Genomic DNA, 26,513 nt, shown 5'->3' with positions numbered 1-26,513 from the left:
TGCTACCCTTTAGCCTAATCGTTTCCTCCTACGATCGTTTCCACACGACGCCACTATGAGGCAGGGTAGCAGACTACTGTATGTCTGAAATTCTATTGTCAATCAAAATATATCACCTGGCTTGTGTTTACAACTTTAGGGTCCGGTGGATGCGTTCTTCAACTAACTAAGGGGAGCGGGTGATGATGATTAATTAATAGCTCTATGTTAATGCGCAACTTAAACAATGGACAGCTCTAATCTAGAAGGCAACTCTAATTGTGTACCGCCCGACTTGCAGCTTGCAGGGAAATGCTAAGGGAGCAAAAAAACTTATCTAAAGGGGAAAAATTCCGGCCCTTAAACTATATGTACCAATAATGTATAAGTTATTTCCCTTATTTGATATTGAAGAAAATAATTAATTAGCAATAATTAATCGACTAATTGAGTATTTTCGTTAAAAGATTCGTGTTTTATTATGTACAACAAATAATTGTTTAAAGTATCTACTTGATCGGAGAATGCGTGAGAGAGAAATACCGTTAAAAATAATTTAAGGGGACTACACCCAACAAATTTAGCCACATATGTGAATATTGAAGCATTAGTTTCCCTTGTTGGTATCACACAAAATGTTAAATTACGAGTAATTAATTGTCTACTTGGTTACTTTTAAAAATTGATTTATGCCTTGTCTATGTCAATGAAAAATTGTGCGAGGTTTCAGCTTGATCCAATAATGTGTGTGGGAGAAATAAGGTGTATACGCTTTTTACAAGACAGACAGACAAATTGAGTTGATATAAGCTTTGTAAAAAAATTGGTTGATGTCAATGTTTCGTCTACTCACTAAGCTAATAGAAGACTTTGGCTCCTGGACTGTCACACGGACCAAGAAGCCATGGAGGAAAGACAGATGGAATCTCCAAGACGCGATCCTTAAGACTCACGCCTTGTGGGGATCAAGTTTCTTTGGAATAGGCATTGTCGAAGATGAAAAAAATGGCTCCCGAAATATAGTGACAGTAAGTTGATTAAATATCAGATTAAATATCAGTGGTATTTTGATATTTCTTTTGCAAGTTAAACATGCACAGAATTAGTGTTTGGGGCTTTACGTAGTATTGTAGTTTTGTAGCTGAAAAAGTATGACAGCAATTTATTTAATTGATTTAAGAATTATTTTTTTTACACTTTCTGTCCTAATTGACGATTCTATCGTTGATTTGACCTACATTAAACTAAATTGATTTTGGATTTATAAACTTTAATTTGTGTTATGTAAAAAAAGAACATGCATTCTCCTTTAATCCAATACCAAATATAACAATTTCTGATAATAAATAACAAAGTTATTGAAGTTTAAATCACAACAGGATAGTAATTACGGAGAGAAAAATAAATATGTTCCATGTCTTGGCCACTTGTTGAATTGATTTCATATCTATATCGGCATACCCTATGCTGTTGATGATTAGGCGTCTTTGGGGGGCAATATTTACTGAAATGGTATATAAGATTTTTGTGGTCAAACTAGTTTTGCATGAGAAAAATGTATTCTGTCAATGACCGGTTGAATGGTGTAATACTGAGTTCTTGCTTCCTGAAGTACTCTAGACACGTGACAAGACAGACACTGTACGACTGACTCAAGTCAGTTCAGCAGACAACATGAAGTTTATTTTACTATAATAATAATAATACACTGCACTCCTTGTTAGTGCTACAAGTCTAGAAATAATAACAATCCTATCCGCATAGCAGCGGTATCAAATGTATCAATCACGTCCGCATCTCAGCGGGTAACAATAAGAACAATTACTACTAGTGACACTGGAGCTTCAACTATAGATATCCATTGAAATACGAATAATACCTTAATATTCAATAAGCACATAATGAAATCAGCTCTCAAATATTATTAATCAACAATCACTAGTCCATCGACTTTCATGCTATATACATATATACACCAGTCCAGGAAGCAACGTCCAACCTGTACCGGGAGCAAGACCTTACTGACTTGACTTGACTGAACTCAAAGTCAACTCTATTCACTCTACTTCCTGTTTTCTACATCAGGAATTCCACGTGTCTTTTAAACTATTAACATGACGTGAACTTTAGATCATGCAATGTCAACTAAGACTGTGACAATTCACCTCTTCGACATATAGATTGCTCAAGGGGGAGTAACCTTGTCTGAAATCGCTGAGACCTACAATGAGAAGTCTACAAGAGATTACTTCATGAAGGCTGCCTTCAAACTTGGAGAGCTCCTGGGTGGAAGTAGGCACAGTGTCAAGGCCAAGATGGCCAAGGTTTATAACCTGGAAAAGAGTCTCGCTCAGGTTGGTTTTTGAGCCCCTCTTGTATCTCAAGTTAGCTGAGCCTCTAGCTAGGGTAAGCTTGCGTACTCGTTAACTATAATAATCTCATCCCAACTGTCCCTAGACTTTCGTAGTAGGTCAGTGGCGTTGCTAGCGGGCGGGGAGGTTGGGTGTAAATTCAAAAGTTCCCCTAGTCCACCACTTAAGCGACGCCCCCCATATGAGTGTCTGAATTCACATCCATGTCATCTTGCTAGTTACGTTGTTATGTATGTTAGTGAGGTCATTGCATGTATTCCACACATTAGGTTATATATTTATTTAGTGCATTATCTAATTTTGTTAAATGTCAAAATGCAGGGGCCCCTAAAGAGTTTAAGCTCCACCCCCCTGGCTTCCTAATCCCTAGCTACGTCACTGTCTTAGGGGGGCCGTGACAGCCTAACCAAATCCCTCCTCTTTTACCGGTCAGCAGCCTTTCCTAGCAGGATATCAAGAGAGAGGCCGGAGAATTCTTTTACATTGTCCAGCCAGATTTACTTTGGGCGACCCTTTCTTCATGTTCCCTCCACTGCAGCTTGAAGGATGACTTTAGACAAAGAGTGTGCATCAATACCAACAAGACTCAACGTCTATAAAGCAGTGGTTTTTGCCACCCTTTTTATGACTCTGTGACATGGATGCTGTCTATAGGAGGCATCTTAGATTCCTCCAACGCTTCCATCAAAGTTGCCTTCACTCCATAATGGACGTACTCTGGACGGACTACTTGACCAATAGCTATGTTCTGAAGGAAGTAGCTGTGGACAAAGTAGCAGTAGTACTTATCATTCAAAATCTGTCCTGATTGCATGCCAAAGGCGATTTTGTTTTTGAGCTTCTAGGACAGCGGTTCTCAACCTTTTAAGCTCGGAGACCCCTTTTTACAATCCCCCACTCTGCCGCGACACCCCCCCCCCCGACACACACATACAGCAGTAGAAGAGTAGACAATAACAATCCATAATTTCGATGGTCTTAAGCGACCCCTTGCAAATGGTCAATCGACCCCCAAGGGGGTCGCGAACCACAGGTTGAGAACCCCTGCTCTAGGAGAACGTCGTAACAGAGGCGTTCCCCTCTCCGGAACCGCTATCAACTCTGGCAACATCCTCCCCTGGCCCAGAAGATAACATCTGAAAGAGGATGGCGTCTGGTAGATCAGCTGGAGAGATCTAACTAATGTCGCTGGACCCACATGTGAGACCCAACGAAAAATCGTTGTAAGCGTGTGCGCAATAGGAAACTATATTCTGAACCCCAGAAACATCAAAAAGGCTGATGTGTAAAGTTTTCCTGTATTATAGAATGAATGAAATGAGGGACACAATGTTTACGTTTTCACATTATTTAATGTCTACCTTCTATCTGGTCACATTTTCATCCTCAGATATTTGTTTCCAAGGAAATCTTGACCAATCCGTTGAATCGTTACAACTTAATGACGCTTAGAGAGTTTCAGAAGTTAATTGGATCCTGGGTAATAGTTCCATTTTCACAAAACTCACTATGTCTGTCTATCTGTCTTTGTGTCTTTCTGTGTGTCTGTCTGGCCAAAAGTTTGTACACGTTATTTCTCCGACACCCAATCTCGGATCAAGCTGAAATTTTTGCACAATTATTTCTTTTACCTGACAACACAAGAATCAATTTTAAAAAATACAGCAAATTAGTTTATTAATTAACTTTTGGAAATAAATTACTTTGTTTGGTATCTCAAACAAGTGAAAAATAGTACTCGACTGAATTGGTGTTATAAGCTGAATTAGTCCTTTTTCAAGGGAAATAAATAATAATTGACTGAAGTGGTTGTATAAGCTGAATTAGTCCCCTTTATTGATTGTCGCTTGGTATCTCAAACAAGTGAAAAATAGTACTCGACTGAATTGGTGGTATAAGCTGAATTAGTCCCTTTTCAAGGGAAATAAATAATAATTGACTGAAGTGGTGGTATAAGCTGAGTTAGTCCCCTTTATTGATTGTCGTTTGAGGTTTATTACAAATTTAATCACATGACTGATTCAAAGTAATTGATACACTTAATATAAACTTTATTTTGTAAAAAGTTTGTTTATAATTTTCCTTTTTTTTTAATTTCTATATTTTATAGATTAATATGGAGAAGTATATGGAGACTGTATTCCGTGGCCGAGTTTTAAGCTATGACGACGAAATCGTGGTCGCCACACCAGACTATTTCAAGAAACTTCAAAAGGTCGTTAAAGACACAGATAAAGAGTAGGACGTTAACTTTGTATGCATTTAAATAGTCTTAATCAGCGTTTCTCAAACTGTGTCGGGCGACACAGGGGCGGTCTTGTCTTTATCTTAAAAAAAAAAAGACGTTACTTCAAAAAAGATGATTACATCCTAGGCGTCATGCATGGGCCCTTGTGCGTTTGTCATGGCAAATCATGAATACTTTTTACGATGGGCTGACGCTGAAGGGTATTCTCGCTGAAAGGTATTCTCGCTGAAAGGTATTCTCGCTGAAAGGTATTCTCTTTCTCCGATGCTTCCCCCCCCCCACCCGACCCCTCTGGAGGGTGGATGTCCCGATCGCCACCCCTCTAGGGCTGCTTCTGGGCGCCACGTCCTTAGAACATGGGATAATAGGCTGTTTTCGTTTAAGAAAATCTTCTGTGGTATTAGAATGATTTAGTAAAAGTATTATTGATTATTGCCTTATTTTAGCGCATATACTCCGCATACGTTTATGACCCGCACTAATTACAAAATAAGTAAAAACAAAAAACTGAACAGCCCGCACCCTTCTATACCCCGCATGGGAGGAGCCTATTTATGACCCAACTGTTGCTGCCAACATGCCTCGCTTATTGGAAGAAGACAGTGTCCCGATAGATTGTTTTTAAATCAAGAATGTATGGTTCTTTAAAATTTGAATCACACCAACTCTATATAAGTATGATATGGATTTAAGGTAGACGGAACTTGGTGAACATGTTAATGTATATAAAAAATATCTAACTTATAACAGGTACACTGCTCATGACTCTTTTGAGGCATTTACTGAGTCTATTTTCTTGAGGCATTTATAACTGCTATATATCCATCAGACGGATAAATCTATTATAAATTAATGATGACTTGTACGTTATACTTAATACCTTATACTTAATACTTAATACGTTATATTCAGCATGTAAATCTTTCTTACCAGAACTCTTGCCAATTACATCATGTGGAACTTCATTCTGCCCACTGTGGGTTACCTCCCCGAAGAGTTCGAAGCTGTTGACATCAAGCAAATTATGGAGTCAGAAGACGAAATTGAGATCCCTCTGTCTAGGCAGAAGACGTGTTTAGAAAAAGCTGTGAAGGTCATGCCCCTTGCTGCCAGCGCCCTCTACATTGACCTCTTCTTCTCACAGGAATCAGATGTCAAGGTCAGTAGTAAAATAAACAACCATTAGTGGATTTATTCAGCTAATGACACGTATCAATGCATATAAGCGCGTGACCTGGTTTTATGAAGTTTATTTGTAAATTTGATTTCAATAATGAATTTTAAACACGCATTAGCGACATAGCTATGTAGGAAGCGTGGTCGAGAGGCTAAGCACGCTTGAACTTGGCTTGTAAGGGTCTCGAGGTTCGACACCTCGAGCAGGGTTGTGTTTACTGAGCGCCTAAAGGCAGCACGGAAAACCTTCTCCCAGATACCCCCTCCATCCTCAGTCCTTCACTGGGTGTGGATGAGATTGGATCATACTATAAGTATGAAAGTAGTGCTATATAAAAGCTATAATTACTATCATTGTCATCTGAAAATCATTTTGGATTTAATCCTGCCTGAGCGGACCATCTTGGGTGCCGGATTTAAGTTTGTGAAGCTATCTTGGTAACTATGTTTTTTTATGTTTTATGTGTTATTCCTTGAAATCGAAATTGTAGATCACTAATCCTTAACTTTACATAATGAAAGAAATATAAAGTGCTATTATGTTACGAAGCGATTTCTCTAGAACCAAAAAATACTTTAAATAAATTACTATATTATAATACTTATTTATGTGCTAAATCGAGTAATTTGATGTAGTAATATTAAACAAAGAAAGACAATTTAAAAAAAAAGGTAGAGAGAAAGCTTTAGCCAATAAAAATGCTAATTCTGTTTACTTACTTTAATAAATTCCTTTTTGTTTTTGTAAAAATTAATTTAAAAGCTACCTCCTTTCTTTGCATAAAATTCAAACCACCTGACTTAAAGAATATTCTCTTTTAGTACAATAAATTTTACACTAATCACTACATCTCTTGTAGTACATGATGACAATACTGTACATACATTCAAATGGATACAAAGAATAAGAATTCATATTGCCACGGTTAGTGCCGTTTTCACAAATCCTATATTAACTTTGTCTGTCTGTCTGGCAAAAAAATGTGAACACGTTATTTTTCCCACATCCAATCTCAGATCAGGTTGAACATTTGCACAATTATTTCTTGCACCTAGCAAAATATTAATCAATTTAAACAATTACCTAATTAGTCGATCATTTATTAGTAATATAATTTTTGTTTGATATTGAGAAAGGGAATAACATTATTAAGCTATTAAACTGTAAGTGTGGAGTCTTTTCCCTTGGCAAATCTTTCTTTTGGATAATATATATATATAATTTTAAATATATAATTTTAAAGTGCTATAATTTTTAATCACAGCAAATTTCCACTGAGGATTAATTAAGCGGTTTTGGTCTCGGTTTATACTTCCTTCTTTCCCTATTTTACAGATAGATTGACGACATTATAACTTCACATACACTCAGATAGATTGACGACATTATAACTTCACATACACTCAGATAGATTGACGACCTTATAACTTCACACACACTCAGATAGATTGACGACATTATAACTTCACATACACTCAGATAGATTGACGACCTTATAACTTCACATACACTCAGATAGATTGACGACCTTATAACTTCACATACACTCAGATAGATTGACGACCTTATAACTTCACATAGACTTAGATAGATTGACGACCTTATAACTTCACATACACTCAGATAGATTGACGACCTTATAACTTCACATAGACTTAGATAGATTGACGACCTTATAACTTCACATACACTCAGATAGATTGACGACCTTATAACTTCACATACACTCAGATAGATTGACGACCTTATATCTTCACATAGACTCAGATAGATTGACGACATTATAACTTCACATACACTCAGATAGATTGACGACCTTATAACTTCACATAGACTTAGATAGATTGACGACCTTATAACTTCACATAGACTTAGATAGATTGACGACCTTATAACTTCACATACACTCAGATAGATTGACGACCTTATAACTTCACATACACTCAGATAGATTGACGACCTTATATCTTCACATAGACTCAGATAGATTAACGACATTATAACTTCACATACACTCAGATAGATTGACGACCTTATAACTTCACACACACTCAGATAGATTGACGACCTTATATCTTCACATAGACTTAGATAGATTGACGACATTATAACTTCACATACACTCAGATAGATTGACGACCTTATAACTTCACATACACTCAGATAGATTGACGACCTTATAACTTCACATACACTCAGATAGATTGACGACCTTATAACTTCACATAGACTTAGATAGATTGACGACCTTATAACTTCACATACACTCAGATAGATTGACGACCTTATAACTTCACATAGACTTAGATAGATTGACGACCTTATAACTTCACATACACTCAGATAGATTGACGACCTTATAACTTCACATACACTCAGATAGATTGACGACCTTATAACTTCACATACACTCAGATAGATTGACGACCTTATAACTTCACACACACTCAGATAGATTGACGACCTTATAACTTCACATACACTCAGATAGATTGACGACCTTATAACTTCACATAGACTTAGATAGATTGACGACCTTATAACTTCACATAGACTCAGATAGATTGACGACCTTATAACTTCACATACACTCAGATAGATTGACGACATTATAACTTCACATACACTCAGATAGATTGACGACCTTATAACTTCACATACACTCAGATAGATTGACGACATTATAACTTCACATACACTCAGATAGATTGACGACCTTATAACTTCACACACACTCAGATAGATTGACGACCTTATAACTTCACATACACTCAGATAGATTGACGACATTATAACTTCACATACACTCAGATAGATTGACGACATTATAACTTCACACACACACAGATAGATTGACGACATTATAACTTCACATACACTCAGATAGATTGACGACATTATAACTTCACATACACAAAGATAGATTGACGACATTATAACTTCACATACACTCAGATAGATTGACGACATTATAACTTCACACACACTCAGATAGATTGACGACCTTATAACTTCACATAGACTTAGATAGATTGACGACATTATAACTTCACACACACTCAGATAGATTGACGACCTTATAACTTCACACACACTCAGATAGATTGACGACCTTATAACTTCACACACACTCAGATAGATTGACGACCTTATAACTTCACATAGACTTAGATAGATTGACGACCTTATAACTTCACATAGACTCAGATAGATTGACGACCTTATAACTTCACACACACTCAGATAGATTGACGACATTATAACTTCACACACACTCAGATAGATTGACGACCTTATAACTTCACACACACTCAGATAGATTGACGACCTTATAACTTCACATAGACTCAGATAGATTGACGACCTTATAACTTCACACACACTCAGATAGATTGACGACCTTATAACTTCACATAGACTCAGATAGATTGACGACCTTATAACTTCACATAGACTCAGATAGATTGACGACCTTATAACTTCACACACACTCAGATAGATTGACGACCTTATAACTTCACATAGACTTAGATAGATTGACGACCTTATAACTTCACACACACTCAGATAGATTGACGACCTTATAACTTCACATAGACTTAGATAGATTGACGACCTTATAACTTCACACACACTCAGATAGATTGACGACCTTATAACTTCACACACACTCAGATAGATTGACGACCTTATCACTTCACACACACTCAGATAGATTGACGACCTTATAACTTCACATAGACTTAGATAGATTGACGACCTTATAACTTCACACACACTCAGATAGATTGACGACCTTATAACTTCACACACACTCAGATAGATTGACGACCTTATAACTTCACATAGACTTAGATAGATTGACGACATTATAACTTCACACACACTCAGATAGATTGACGACCTTATAACTTCACATAGACTTAGATAGATTGACGACCTTATAACTTCACACACACTCAGATAGATTGACGACCTTATAACTTCACACACACTCAGATAGATTGACGACCTTATAACTTCACATAGACTTAGATAGATTGACGACATTATAACTTCACACACACTCAGATAAATTGACGATCTTATAACTTCACATAGACTTAGATAGATTGACGACCTTATAACTTCACATAGACTTAGATAGATTGACGACATTATAACTTCACACACACTCAGATAGATTGACGACCTTATAACTTCACATACACACAGATAGATTGACGATCTTATAACTTCACACACACTCAGATAGATTGACGATCTTATAACTTCACATACACTCAGATAGATTGACGACATTATAACTTCACATACACTCAGATAGATTGACGACATTATAACTTCACATAGACTTAGATAGATTGACGACCTTATAACTTCACACACACTCAGATAGATTGACGACCTTATAACTTCACACACACTCAGATAGATTGACGACCTTATAACTTCACATAGACTTAGATAGATTGACGACCTTATAACTTCACATAGACTAAGATAGATTGACGACATTATAACTTCACACACACTCAGATAGATTGACGACCTTATAACTTCACATAGACTTAGATAGATTGACGACCTTATAACTTCACACACACTCAGATAGATTGACGACCTTATAACTTCACATAGACTTAGATAGATTGACGACATTATAACTTCACACACACTCAGATAGATTGACGACCTTATAACTTCACATAGACTTAGATAGATTGACGACCTTATAACTTCACACACACTCAGATAGATTGACGACCTTATAACTTCACATACACTCAGATAGATTGACGACGTTATAACTTCACATAGACTTAGATAGATTGACGACGTTATAACTTCACATACACTCAGATAGATTGACGACATTTCACTTTTCTACAATAATTTTTGACATCTTTTACATTTTCATTCATGTAACACGATTTTACCACCATCTCAGCATCATCTTATCAGCATCTCCTACAGTCTACATCTTCTAACACTGCACAACATCTTCAATCATGTCCTAATTTCTGCCCAGGTTGTTACTGCCATAGACGACATTGAGCACGAGTTTATAAAAAATCTGGACGAGCTCAATTGGATAGACCAAGTCACGAAGCAGAACCTGAGAGAGAAAGCCGAGTCTATGACCAACCTGGTTGGCTTTCCGGACTGGATCCTCAGCCCCAGCAAACTAGACGCTTACTATAAAACGCTCGTTGTGTACCCAGATGATTTCTGGGGTAATTTTATTAGCGCTGTTCAATTTGAAACCAACCGAGTTCTGGACAGCTACAAAAAGCCGCCAGCGAGAAACAAGTAGGTAGAAAAGATCACGTGACTGAAAATTTGTCTTGTCATTCAGGGCGAATGAAAAGTGTTGTCACCACCTAAGTGGAAAACGGCTCAAAGGGAGATAACTGAAGAAATAAAAATATATGATATGAAAAAAAGGATGATCTTTTCTTGCGTAGTCATTGGAAACACTGCAATGATCCTTTGTCACGTCCCGTGTGACACCTCATTGTTCACAAAATGAGGACAGTGTACTTAACTCAAATTAGGTCACGCGTACCCACGGTTAAATGCCAGAAAGATGACGATTAAAACCTAGTTCAAGGCTACAGCAGGGAAACATAATTAACGTAGGTTAAATTACAAAAACAATGTAAAGGAAAATTAAATGTAAACGGGTGAAGGAGTCAAGAATGGGTATTGAGATGTCACGGTTCTTTATTCTAAAGAAAGATATAAAATGAGTAGCAGCTTGGGACGGGAGAGAGAGAGAGAGAGAGAGAAAGTTAGACTTAAACGTCGCTAGTTTTAGAGTAAATAGTTACTCATTTTATTATTACTGTATCCTGTATCTGCTTTATAGGCTATAACTTTGTACATACATTCATTGTTTCAAGTTTGAGTTTCAAATAATTAAAACTCCAGATAAGCATATCAGCACTTTGTTACTTTATTACTTATTAAAGTGTTTGAACCATAGTTAAGTCACCTCCGAACCTGCCTATGTCACAAGTTTATCTCATCAAGATCTTCAAGTCAAACAAACATAATAAACACGTGACATCCTCAATCTTCGGAATCGAAGACAGTGCCATTATTATCTTTTCTTAAACTGATCAAAGTACTTAAGTGTGGAGAAAACTGTGTGCCAAAGCAAATCCAACAACAGCAAACGTTTTAGTGCATCCAGTGCTCAGAATAAAGGAAGTGCAGTTAAGCTATTGTTTTTTTTTTTGAAGATACTCGATACTTTTTGTACACAACAGAATGAAGTTTTATAAGCTCTTCCGATTCTAGCTTTGATTTAGTTGGCAGCATTGACATTCAATTCACAGTCCTTGTCATTTAGATTATGGTATACATTTCTTATAATTGCAATAGCTTAATTCGTGTTAATAGTTATTACAGGTAAATTAAAAACTCCAAAATCAAAGAAGTGGCTGGTGATCTTTGCATCCAAATGTAGAACGGCTAGGGGTTATCTAATAGTGATGAGAGCTGCCCATCCCCCTTTCCCGTTGCCTCTCAGCACAGCTGCTATGTTCCTCTCAACACAGCTGCTATGTTTTTCTCAGCACAGCTGCGATGTTCCTCTCAGCACAGCTGCGATGTTCCTCTCAGCACAGCTGCGATGTTCCTCTCATCACAGCTGCGATGTTCCTCTTAGCACAGCTGTTATGTTCCTCGCAGCACAGCTGCGATGTTCATCTCAGGACAGCTGCTATTTTCCTCTCAACACAGCTGATATGTTCCTCTCAACACAGCTGATATGTTCCTCTCAACACAGCTGCTATGTTCCTCTCAACACATCTGCTATGTTCCTCTCAACACATCTGCTATGTTCCTCATAACACAGCTGCTATGTTCCTCTTAACACAGCTGCTACGTTCCTCTCAACACAGCTGCTATGTTCCTCTCAACACAGCTGCTATGTTCCTCTCAACACAGCTGCTATGTTCAAATTGACGGCTAATTTCCGAATCAGTTTGGAATCATCATCATTGCAAGTCTTAGCACTAACATTCCCGGGTTTTAATCTCAGGGATGACTTCCAAAGCCTTTCCCATATCTTGATTTTAGCAGCCACGCAATGAAGGTTTGGAGTCATTTTTTGTTAGCCCTAGATATTAACCAAAGTTAACTAGCCCCCTCCCCCCCCCCATGAATTATTTTATTAAAGTAAAAAAAAAAAAACACTGTTTAGAATCCTCATTCATTCATATGCTAGGACAAATTCAAATGAGTGCTCCATCTTACCTAGTGCCATTACAACAGTGTTTCCCAAACTATTTTCCGCGGGAACTCTAGTGTTCCACAAGGCCTGAATATGTATACTATAACGAACTAATGGAATAATTAACTAGTAGGCCACCACTTGAAAAAATCTCTCTGAAAAAAAAAAAATAAAGTGTTCAGTTAAATACTAAGAATGTGCGAAGTGTTCCGTTAAGGAAAACGTTGGAGAACCACTGACGTAAAGGATTCAAAGAAAAAGTAACGTGCCTTGCAGGATAGTTTCATTAAAAAGTATGGGGAACACTGCACTGGAGTATGGAATGGGTTGCCTGAGTCAGCCAGGAAAACCAAAGACTTAGCAGAGTTTAGGCCTCTTATTAAAAACGTCTGATCAGATCAAAACATCGATGTGCGCAGGGCGTAATCATCTTCTACTTTGAAGTGACGTCTGTAATGTACAAGATGTTATGTGTAATGTACAAAATGTTATGTGTAATGTACAAGTTGTTATGTTCAATGTACAAGATGTTATGTGCAATGTTCAAGATGTTATGTCCAATGTACAAGATGTTATGTGTAATGTACAAAATGTTATGTGCAATATACAAGATGTTATGTGCAATGTACAAAATGGTATGTGTAATGTACAAAATGGTATGTGTAATGTACAAGATGTTATGTGCAATGTACAAGATGTTATGTGCAATGTACAAAATGGTATGTGTAATGTACAAAATGTTATGTGCAATGTACAAGATGTTATGTGCAATGTTCAAGATGTTATGTGCAATGTTCAAGATGTTATGTGCAATGTACAAAATGTTATGTGTAATGTACAAAATGGTATGTGTAATGTACAAGATGTTATGTGCAATGTACAAGGTGTTATGTTCAATGTACAAGATGTTATGTGCAATGTACAAAATGTTATGTGTAATGTACAAAATGTTATGTGCAATGTACAAAATGTTAGAGCAACAAAAACAACATCAAAATATTTTTTCTGCATTTTTATAACAAAAAAAGTTGGCATTAAATTTTTTTTAATTTACTAATTTCTTGAAATGCTTAAAATATATCGTCTGCCCCACTTCCAAACAGGTGGGAAATCCCCCCGCATGAGGTCAACGCCTATTATTCTGTAACGGACAATCAACTGGTCGTGCTGGCAGGTATCTTACATGAGCCAATCGTGTCTGCATATTACCCAACGTAAGGACAAGCTCATATGTATCTACTAATAATATAATTAAGATATAAAATGTCCAGAACTTATTTAGATTATCTCATACCAGTATTTTGTCATTAACGATTAAACTAAATACTTCTTGATACTACCTAATACTGAGGCAGCACATCGGAAGTTAAACCAATTACTTGTTGTCATTAATGCTAGATTTATATTAATTTAAATGCTTCAGACTCTATTTTATAGTAAATACTTCTTGTCCTTAGCTAATACTATACTTTTGGCTCTATTTTAAAATATATACGTAATATCACTATCTTATACTAAATGTCATGGCTAATACTATATCTAAATACTAGTTTAATTTATGTTACACTAAATATCTTTTCATAAGTTTATGCTTAATACTTCTTATCATTAGCTTATACTAAATACTACTTATCATTAGCTTATACTTAATACTACTTATCATTAGCTTGTACTAAATACTACTTATCATTAGCTTATACTAAATACTACTTTTCATAAGCTTATACTAAATACTACCTATCATTAGCTTATACTAAATACTACTTATCATTAGCTTATACTAAATACTACTTTTCATAAGCTTATACTAAATACTACCTATCATTAGCTTATACTAAATACTACCTATCATTAGCTTATACTAAATACTTCTTATCATTAGCTTATACTAAATACTTCTTATCATTAGCTTATACTAAATACTACTTTTCATAAGCTTATACTAAATAATACCTATCATTAGCTTATACTAAATACTACTTATCATTAGCTTGTACTAAATACTACCTATCATTAGCCTGTACTAAATACTACTTATCATTAACTTATACTAAATACTACTTATCATTTGCTTATACTAAATACTACTTATCATTAGCTTGTACTAAATACTACTTATCATTAGCTTATACTAAATACTACTTATCATTAGCTTATACTAAATACTATTTATCATTAGCTTATACTAAATACTATTTATCATTAGCTTATACTAAATACTACTTATCATTAGCTTATACTAAATACTACTTATCATTAGCTTATACTAAATACTACTTATCATTAGCTTATACTGAATACTACTTATCATTAGCTTATACTAAATACTACTTATCATTAGCTTATACTAAATACTACTTATCATTAGCTTATACTGAATACTATTTATCATTAGCTTATACTAAATACTACTTATCATTAGCTTATACTAAATACTATTTATCATTAGCTTATACTAAATACTACTTATCATTAGCTTATACTAAATACTACTTATCATTAGCTTATACTAAATACTATTTATCATTAGCTTATACTAAATACTACTTATCATTAGCTTATACTAAATACTACTTATCATTAGCTTATACTAAATACTATTTATCATTAGCTTATACTAAATACTACTTATCATTAGCTTATACTAAATACTACTTATCATTAGCTTATACTGAATACTACTTATCATTAGCTTATACTAAATACTACTTATCATTAGCTTATACTAAATACTTCTTATCATTAGCTTATACTAAATACTACTTTTCATAAGCTTATACTAAATAATACCTATCATTAGCTTATACTAAATACTTCTTATCATTAGCTTGTACTAAATACTACTTTTCATAAGCTTATACTAAATAATACCTATCATTAGCTTATACTAAATACTACTTATCATTAGCTTGTACTAAATACTACCTATCATTAGCCTGTACTAAATACTACTTATCATTAACTTATACTAAATACTACTTATCATTTGCTTATACTAAATACTACTTATCATTAGCTTGTACTAAATACTACTTATCATTAGCTTATACTAAATACTACTTATCATTAGCTTATACTAAATACTATTTATCATTAGCTTATACTAAATACTATTTATCATTAGCTTATACTGAATACTACTTATCATTAGCTTATACTAAATACTACTTATCATTAGCTTATACTAAATACTACTTATCATTAGCTTATACTGAATACTACTTATCATTAGCTTATACTAAATACTACTTATCATTAGCTTATACTAAATACTACTTATCATTAGCTTATACTGAATACTATTTATCATTAGCTTATACTAAATACTACTTATCATTAGCTTATACTAAATACTATTTATCATTAGCTTATACTAAATACTACTTATCATTAGCTTATACTAAATACTACTTATCATTAGCTTATACTAAATACTATTTATCATTAGCTTATACTAAATACTACTTATCATTAGCTTATACTAAATACTACTTATCATTAGCTTATACTGAATACTACTTATCATTAGCTTATACTAAATACTACTTATCATTAGCTTATACTAAATACTATTTATCATTAGCTTATACTAAATACTACTTATCATTAGCTTATACTAAATACTTCTTATCATTAGCTCATACCTATATGGAACGATTGGATCCATTATTGGCCATGAGATCATTCATGGTTTTGACAACAGCGGGCGTCTATATGATAAAGACGGGCACTTGCGGGACAGTTGGACGCCTCATGTGGCGGAAGAGTTTGACCAGAGGGCGCAATGTTTTATTGACCAGTACGACTCCTACCTAGTATACAACCACAGCGTAAGAAAATATATTATTATATATAATTATGTAATATGAAGGTTACCAAAATCAAGATGCTGTACCACTCCTGTATCATTGTGAATTTGACGCGTTATAATGTTATATTACATAGACATATCATAATATAGTTCCCCACTTAGACTATCTATAAGGCAGATGATGTTAAGGTCATCTGTTTCTTTGGCCAGCGGTTAACAAGCAGGATGTCCTGTGGCCAGTACAATGATCAACCGCCTCTAAGCACCCAGCTCTAACGAGTCCCTGACATTAGTGTGAGGCCCTTCATCAATCGGAGGCCCTAGGTGGCTGCCTACTTTGCCTATGCCTAAGGCCGGCCCTGATCCCGATGTCTGCTAGATGTATTCCTATTTGCCTAATAAAAACGAATTTTTTTTATTCATGTTAAATTCTAGTATTTCTGACTTGATAACATTCTCATCTCATCTCTCAATGTACCCGAGAGACAAATACACATTATATAGTTCGTCCATCGTGGTTCGATGATGATCACTTTGTCATCCAGGGGGGGCTGAGGGCTTTGCACTGGGGCTTTATGCCTCCTCATGTGGCTGGTGAGACCTATGTGAGCCCGGAAAGTTCGGCTGAACACTGGGCAGGTTATTCCAGCTGGGAGCTAGTGCCATTGGCCTTGCTTTTCTTCTCTGGTCTTTTTCTTCTGCTAGCGTTGTTCTCTTTTCCTCAGCAACCTGTGCGCCAGTTTTCACAAGCACGACGCCATGATGCTCTGTCATGTGCCTCTGTCTCCCAGGTGGCTGTACCCGAGGGACAAATACACATCACCTTAGCGGCAGCAGCACAACATTCTAGGAGAGTACCCTGGACAGGAAGTAACTTCTTTAGCCCTAACAGCATACGAAGTTCTAGATAAGAGATAAGATAAGATAAGATAATTTTATTGATCCAATCTAATGGAAATTCAGTTTGACTACAATTGACAAGCTCAGCGAAAGTACTGTACAAAGACAATATTGATTAAAAATTCGAACAACATTCACACACGAAACACATACACATTCACAACCAGCGCTTTATGAATTTATACTTCTCGATGACGACAGATGATCTTGTAACACTCTGACCGAAAGTGGGATAAAGGTTTTTGAATCTTTCAGTTTTAGTCCTAATGGAAAGGAGACGACCACTTCGTTCAGATCTTATGTAACACTGGTTTAATGGGTGCAGGTTGTCTTTAAGAATCGTGAGTGTATTGGAGAGGCATCTTTCTTGGAAAAGCTCTTCAAGAGATGGTAGCTGTACTTGAGTGATATACGATGCTCTTTTAATTAATCTATTTATTCTAAGTCTTTGTGCCAGTGAAGTATTACCATACCAGCAGGTGATGGAAAAGTTAGTAAGACTGCTGATGGTTGCTGTGTAGAAAATTTTGATTATTGTTTTGTCTATGTTGAATTTTCTTACCTTTCTGAGATAGAAGAGTCGCTGGTGAATTTTCGTGTATGGATTTTGGCTATAAGTCTTGATAGATAGACATTAACAGAAGAGCTACGCTTTCTTTTCTCAGCTGAGTGGTTTACTAACTCTGGGTGAGAACATTGCTGATAATGGCGGACTGAAACTTGCTTACAGAGCTTACAAGAATTCGATCAAGCCTGAATTACGTTTACCTGGACTGGATCTCACAGACGATCAACTCTTTTTCGTTGGCATGAGTCATGTAAGTAAATTTAAATACCAAATTCGAAACCTTTTTTTTAACCTTTAAGAGTTGAGAGTGTTTCTGTAATAAATTAAGAACACAGAGATTTTCATACACTTATAGAAAGTTGAGTCTCGCAGACAAAGTTGCCACGCATTTTTTTTTTTGGTTAGATGTGAGGCTTACATATAAAGTTTTGGGCATTTAAAGGGTCGTTTTTGCCTTTGGGGTGCTATATTGTGTCAGACCATTTGGGAGAAGAAATCGCTTCGCCATAAGAGAAAATCTAAATAGATGGAGCATTGTTCCGACTTCTCTATTCAAAACTCACACTCGGAAGTGAGACAGAAAACGGATCTCACCATTCATTTAGTACTTTTAGATTTCAGCTCTAAAACTTGTAAACCAATCAATCTTGTAGTTCCAAGTCAATCAAACTTGTAGTTCTAATTTTAAGTCAATCAAACTTGTAGTTCTAAGTCAATCAAACTTGTAGTTCTTTGCCAATCAAACTACAAAATCAATCTTATTTTTGAAATGGTACTAAAAAGTTCAGCGCTGTTGTATTACTTGAGTGAGTACTGTACTTGTGCAGCTCATAATGCAGGAAATCGCCTGGTCACTTGAATGCCGTCTCGGACTGACCCAGAAGTGCTGAAAGTGCTCACCCAACCCCCCAAGGTTGGCATCTTAAACGCTTCACAATCCGTACTAAAAGGACTTCCTCGGCAAATAAGCCTAGGGCCCAAACAATCCAATCTTCGAACCTGGCATATATTGGGCATGAAAGTAAGGACATAGTCCTGGCATATATTGGTCATCAAAGTAACGACATAGTCCTGGCATATATTGGGCATCAAAGTAAGGACATAGTCCGTGCATGTATTGGGCATCAAAGTAAGGACATAGTCATGACATGTATTGGGCATCAAAGTAAGGACATAGTCCTGGCATGTATTGGGCATCAAAGTAAGGACATAGTCCTGGCATGTATTGGGCATCAAAGTAAGGACATAGTCCTGGCATGTATTGGGCATCAAAGTAAGGACATAGTCCTGGCATGTATTGGGCATTAAAGTAAGGACATAGTCCTGGCATGTATTGGGCATCAAAGTAAGGACATAGTCCTGGCATGTATTGGGCATCAAAGTAAGGACATAGTCCTGGCATGTATTGGGCATCAAAGTAAGGACATAGTTCTGGCATATATTGGGCATCAAAGTAAGGACATAGTCACGGCATATATTGGGCATCAAAGTAAGGACATAGTCCCGGCACTTCATTCATTTTCACAGTCATTGACCTGGGTAACTTGTACTAAATTAATGATCAACTTAAACCTAATAGTATTTTTTTAAGGCAAAAAAATACTGTTATTTTTGTACAATGCATTCATTGATTTGACTAAGGCCTTCGATCTAGTCAGCAGAAATAGCCTCACCCAGGGGTGATATACCTTTCTAGAACATATGCCGGAGATTGCATCATTGCAAGAATTGTCAAATTTTATTGCACCGATACTCTTAAGCTTTTATCTATACACTGTGGACACTTTTGAAGAGTCAGCGCAGTGTCAATGGCCAGGTGTAGCCCGCGGGTCGTGGGATGGGCACCCCTGAAATTAATGGATGAGTTTACTGTTTTCATTTCATATATTTATTTATTTATATTTTCAGTTTTATTGTGCCCTGTATACAGAGGAGTACGCTATATCCAGTATACGTACTGACGAGCATGCCAACAATGAATTTAGGTTTGAAGAACATTTTTTCTTTCTCTGCATGTTATTTTAAACGTTACTATATTGAATTGGCAATATCATATTCCTATGTCTATGATTATGATACGGAGGCAAAATAATGGGAATATGATTATTTTGTACTTTTCAAAACTGAAGATCATTAACACATTTAGGCGTCCAATAATTTATAGCTCAATTGTTTTAAATTTGTTGCTAAAACAGATAGAGAACATAAAAGATTTGTCTGTCCCCCAAAAACTTCCCTCTTCCAGTCTATAGTAATATATGTCTATGGGGGCACCTGATATTAATATAGACTAGAAAATGTGAACGTTTAACCTGAGATGACTGTATAAATACTCCGACCATATCCAGTGCTGAGCAGTGCACTGGTGCGCACCATAAAAGCATGTGCAGAGTTATTACAATATTTAAGACGCAAAGTTCAATCCCATTGTAGCACTGACCAATGCAACTGTACTTAAAGCTTTTTCAGCACCTTGTAACAATTCTACTGGTGTTTATTATAAAGTGTCTTCTCTTCACTTGAATTGTTTCACTTCTAGTGTCGAGTATGTCTATTATAACTAGACCAGCACAACAGACATTGACTAGCAGACGATTCACATTTATTAACATAAAAATACACAATCTACCTACACGGGATAGTAAACACTGTTTCACAAGTTAGTAATCCAAATGGTAATAGTTTAGATGCCCAGATACCTTTACTGACCACCATGTTGTTTTTAAGCATATTTATCTCCCTTATCTATATTTAACTTTCAATAACTTTTCTAAAGAGATGTTTGTTCTTATGCTGTCAACTTATGAATTTTTAAGTTTATTTACTGAAATGAAGGTCTAAAAAATGTTAATAATCAATTGATGAAGTTGTTTCTTCTTTTTTTCAATATTTTTTTAAAGAAAGTTTTTTGCTCTTATGCTATCATTTTAAATTAATTTTAATATTAGATCTAATATCTGTTAGAAACAATGATAAAATACAAACAGAAAAAAAGTTGGTAATTAACTTAAGGAAGATATGGAAGATAATCTAGTGTTGAGCCTTCAAAACAAAAATGGCGTATTTCCAATTAAAATACATGGTAATAAGATATTAAATTTAAACAAAAAATATTTTAAAAACTATTTATCTCCAAGGAAATCAAATCACATATTTGTAATCTGCATTTTTGTCTGCATATTCTTAAAATATAAGAGAAACCTGATTTAGCGTATCTAGTCACGTAAACTAATACCATCCAAATTATGAAAATACTGAGCTATTACAAATGCTCCAAATCTTCTATTTAAATGAACACTTCTGAGCACTACAGCTCAACTGCCTGTCTGACCATGTGGCCAGATCAGAAACGAGGCTTGCCCATGATTCCTAGCAAGCCTTCGCTTTTCACGTGAAACATGATAGTTAATAAGTGAATCTTGACTAGCGCATGTCACAGTGGCTATCAAACAATGCTTTGACACACCTTCAGACAAATTAGTGATTTAGTTTTATATAAATGAATTTTCTTTTTTTTTCGTAGATCTATTATTACAAAAAAAGTAATACCGCCGACAATAGGAAGTAGTGATTTCAAATGACTGTTATATTTCTTTTTTATATTTACAGGGTGATAGGATCCATGTCAAATAGTAAAGAATTCGCCAAGGCGTTTAACTGTAAAGCGGATACGCCTATGAACCCGAGGAAAAAATGTGAAATTTGGTAGACGTAAACAGCAGAATCGAATGGGTTCGGGTTTGTACCCATCGCATTTTATGAATCTTTGCATCGGGATATTAAAATTTCATTTTAAAAAATTCTAATATTTGTTACTTTTTTTTTGTACTGATTCTACCATTTTTACAAAGCTTATATCGACTGACTATGTCTGTCTGTGTATCTGTCTGGCACTATCTGGCCAATAATTTGTACACGTTATTTCTCCGGCACTCAATCTCTAATCAAGCTGATATTTTGCACAATTTTTTATAATGTTACCGCCACTATTCCCTGCGGGAACCGCCACTCCAGCTGATCCGGTCACTGATGAAAAGCACTTTTCTTATTCTATATTCTAGAACGAGTACAAGTTACGGTACAAGGGCTCCTTCTTACTCAGTACCAATAGAGCATGGGATGATTTTTTTAAAACAGACAGAATATCCAACGATTTATCACAGTCCCTAATTAACATGCATGACAAGACTGACACGTGAAACGCTATAGATCGAAAAGTCTAAAAAAAGAACTATTATATTCTTTATTTACTTTATATTGTTCATATGGAGATTTGTAAGACCATAAATAATCACAACAAATTTCCGTAAGGATCAACACAGCAGTCTTAGTCATAGTCCACAATGTATTAACTAGCTTTTTGGTGTGAAAAAGGTATAATATTAATAAAGTAAGTTATTATCTTTATACACTGCAGAATCTGCAGAATTTTCTAAGTTCTTCCGTTCATAGCAGAAAGAAATAAAGGAATATAAAGGTTGTTGTTTTTTTTAAACATTCCTCTTCTGTTACGCACAGCACTGTATGAAGATTGTCACGGATGAATGTGTGTATGTATGTATAATCTATTTTTACAATATGCGCGAATGACCGGAAGTGTGTTTGTTGTCAGAGAGTTGTCAGAGAGAGTCCAGCTGTGTGTGATATGCCGTAATATTTATTTAACGTTTCTGTGTTCGATCGAGTGTGACTTGTTTATGTGTAACTACAGCTGAAAAAGGGACATCTAGAGACGTATCGAGACCCAAGGTAGTTTCTAGCGAGTTATAAGTATAAAGGTGTTACTCTAGTCAAATGTGAATATTCGTTTGTTATGAATCTCACTGCTCTATTTTGTGACTGTTCCAGTTTCTTAATGTTTTCCTGAGTTGTGGGGTCCCAAACAGAGGATGCATATTCTATTATTGGCCTAGCCAACGTTAAATATCATTTTAATTTTATGTTCTTATATGATTTATAGAAATTTATTTTAATAAACCCTAATCCATGACAGTTTTTCATTTATTATAACACCTAGGTATTTTGCGTTTTTAGTTTGTGTTACTGGTTACCATGAATAAGATAAGTGGAATTAATTTTTCTTAGTTTTTTTGTTACTCTTAATAACTAAATTTTTTCTGGGTGAAAAGACATGCTCCAATTTTATTCCCATTTCTGTAATTCATCTAATTCTCTTTGTAAAATTTCTGTATCTTGTGTTGTTTTTATTGTTTTATATATTATGCAATCGTCTGCAAATAATCTGACTTTTCTTCCTGAACTAATGCAATTTGGTAAATCATTTATGTAAATTAAAAATAGTAGTATATGTAAGACTGTTCCTTGAGGTACACCTGAGTTTACAGTTATTGTTGTTGATTTAGAGTAATTTAGAGCCATTTATTAATACAGTGTGTTCTCTCCCTATCAGAAAATCTCTAATCCACTGATGCAATGGACCATCAATGCCAAAATATTTTAATTTTTTAAGCAAACTATGGTGGCAAACTTTGTCAATAGCCTTGGAAAAAACTAATAAGATAGCATCTATTTCCTCACTTCTTATCTAATATTAATATAAGATAAGATAAGGTATATGTGAGGAGATAAGATAAGATGAGATAAGATAATTTTATTGATCCAAATAAATGGAAATTCAGTTTGACAACAATTTGACTTACATTATGTGCACTGTTCGCCCAGTTACACTAGATCTAGGTCACAGCAACATTTGCATGGGGTTTTATTTCTGCAACTCTGCCTCATTACGAGAACGAGACACGATAGAAGCACATCCTGAATGAGTACCAGTAATAGCTCTATAATTGTACGAGAATTCCAACAGAGCCATTTAGACATCTAGCCACAGCTTGTACATGGATAAGATAATAGCGCGGTAATTGCCTACTCGACAATCTCGTGTGTTAATAAAGACATGCATTTAGTCTTATCTAGAATCTAGATCTAGTTGAAGGATTCGCAGATGGATGCTACCCCCTGACAAAAAACAAAAAACAGAAATGGAAAAGTGGTTTGAGTGCTGGGACAAGTCCCAAAAAGCCCGTGGAGTCTGGGATCGCATGAGGCGCCCTGACCGCACTTCCCCGTGGTGGAGGCTGTCCAGGCCTGAGCAAGCTATTATAGCACAGTGCTGGACAGGCCACTGTCATGTTGGCTTATATTTCTCGCGGCTATGGCCAAATTTTGATTCACGGTGCCCCCGCTGCGGGGAAGAAGAGGAAACCGTGCCTCATATTCTGTTTGACAGCCCCAGACTTGCTGATCTCCGTCTCGACAGGTCTGGGAAACCCAAAATTCTCGACCTGTATGGCGACATTTATGCACTACGCAAGAAAGCAGGGTTTCTGTCCAGGGCTTTTGCAAGAGAGGATTTGAGCCTCTCAAGCCCTCACTCTAATGGAGTTTGATGATGATGACGATGACCCCCTGGCAACGATTAAACAAGCGTGGCTTAGATAGTACCCTGCAATTATATCTTTGACTTAGTTCTTTATGGTCGAGTTTCAATACTCACACTTTGCAGTGCTTCTCAAAATATTACTTGTTTTGTCCTCCCTAACCGAAAAAAAAAATGTTTGCGCCTTTATTGACCAGCTCTATGTTTAAAGGGAGCGCTTTAATCTCCCACAGCGACATGTGCCCGCTTTCTCCCTAGTGTGGAAAGGGTTCCGGTGTCTAGCCTTTTCCTGCATTCCAAGCTGTATAAATGGATAGTCCAAGTATCTATATCGCTCTGGTCAGCTTTGGTCAGTAGGTCGAATTAAGTGAAATGAATAAGGAGTGGTTAACAGGCAGATAAGGAAACTATAATGACGTTCTTATTACGTACGGCTCACGTGTGTCTGTGTTAATCATGAATGATATCAAATCGTCTTCACTTTGAAGTAGGACTCTTATAAAAGTGCGACAGTTGAAAGACATTTTTACCGTTCTGATCTGTGAAAGTCGAGTAGAATCGCCTTAGCGTGGACGTTTAAAAATAACTTTTGGAAACTGTGTTTTACATGTTTTGGATGTTATTTCATATTCTGAAGATGGTTACATCCTAGTGTACACCACCCGAAGAACAACGGTGAACAGACGCCTTCAGGATTCGAACCAGGGACCTTCAACACCATCGAGCGGTAGAGAGCATCCCACACGACCAGTTTGGGCAAAGTTTTGAGTTGTTATGGTTGCCGAAACCTCTGGCGAAAATTCCAAAAATGGCTTGCATCGAGACGAATCGTTACAGAAGGCCTAAACACTGACATGCAACGTCACAACCTGTGGGTCGTGGAGACCAATAGCTCGTTGCCACGTCACAGGTCTGTACGACGTGGCAACGAGCTATTGGTCTAATATTTTAATATTTAGAAGATGAGATTCCCATGTAACTGTTGCTGCCGCTTCTGTCACAGTGAAAATCGCATGGAAAGAAAAAGTATGCAATACTGAGATCCTTGCGCGAACGGGTATTCCCAGCATCTTTACAGCCCTCAGACAACGCCGCTTGCGCTGGCTTGGACATGTTCGCCGGATGGAGGACAAACGCATCCCGAAAGTCATCCTCTACGGACAACTCGCGTCTGGCTCAAGAAAAACTGGTCGCCCCCACCTCCGTTATATATATGTAATAAAAAGTGACCTCAAATCAGTGAATATCAATACTGACCATTGGGAACACATAGCTCTAGACCGCAACAGATGGAGAGAGAGACAGTGACCAAGAAAGCTATGGACAGTGAAAGAACATGGGCCTCAGCTATGGAAGAAAAACGTACAATGCGAAAAATGGCCAGCTCCTCTGCCACCGAAGCAAAAGCCTACGATATGTGTGAACGGGAGTGTCTCTCCAGACTAGGGCTCCACAGCCACATGAGGAAATGTGCGAGATGAACCAGAGTCGTTCTACGCCTGAAGAAGGTCAACAAGAAGAAGATGAGACCGTCTAGTTATATTCTTGATATTTTTCTAGCATTGTTAGAGTGGTGGTCATTTTTTTTTACTTCATAAACATTCAAAGACGGATTTAAAAATTACAAAGAAAATAAAATATAAATATATATTTAGAGTGAAAGGCGCTGGCCAAGGGGTAAAGCGCTTGGCTTCCCAACCGGTGTCCCGGCTTTGAATCCTGATGACTTATTAATTTCGTTGTTTTTAGGACACCTCTGAGATCTTCCAGTTCTAATGAGTATCTGACATTAGTTGGGGGAAAGTAAAGGTGTAATGG

The 26,513-nt window shown here is 36.2% G+C and overlaps 1 protein-coding gene across 1 annotated transcript in view; it reads left to right on the top strand.

The window, feature by feature from the left end:
* LOC106065121 (endothelin-converting enzyme 1-like) overlaps positions 1 to 22,100 on the top strand; it is a 29,725-nt gene extending 7,625 nt beyond the window's left edge. Inside the window, exons 4-14 of the mRNA XM_056021806.1 lie at positions 837 to 1,007; positions 2,160 to 2,333; positions 3,742 to 3,831; positions 4,462 to 4,589; positions 5,533 to 5,758; positions 10,809 to 11,089; positions 14,123 to 14,233; positions 16,657 to 16,849; positions 18,396 to 18,548; positions 20,207 to 20,283; positions 21,908 to 22,100. Coding sequence (XP_055877781.1) covers positions 837 to 1,007; positions 2,160 to 2,333; positions 3,742 to 3,831; positions 4,462 to 4,589; positions 5,533 to 5,758; positions 10,809 to 11,089; positions 14,123 to 14,233; positions 16,657 to 16,849; positions 18,396 to 18,548; positions 20,207 to 20,283; positions 21,908 to 22,007 — 1,704 coding nt within the window. The 3' untranslated portion in view covers positions 22,008 to 22,100. The remainder of the gene's footprint in view (positions 1 to 836; positions 1,008 to 2,159; positions 2,334 to 3,741; positions 3,832 to 4,461; positions 4,590 to 5,532; positions 5,759 to 10,808; positions 11,090 to 14,122; positions 14,234 to 16,656; positions 16,850 to 18,395; positions 18,549 to 20,206; positions 20,284 to 21,907) is intronic.
* The last annotated feature ends 4,413 nt before the right edge of the window (positions 22,101 to 26,513 follow it).

This window comes from Biomphalaria glabrata, chromosome 2, assembly GCF_947242115.1.
Source record: "Biomphalaria glabrata chromosome 2, xgBioGlab47.1, whole genome shotgun sequence".
Taxonomy (NCBI): domain Eukaryota; kingdom Metazoa; phylum Mollusca; class Gastropoda; family Planorbidae; genus Biomphalaria; species Biomphalaria glabrata.
The sequence above is the reverse complement of the archived record's forward strand: the minus strand, read 5'-3'. Positions and strand labels throughout refer to the sequence as shown.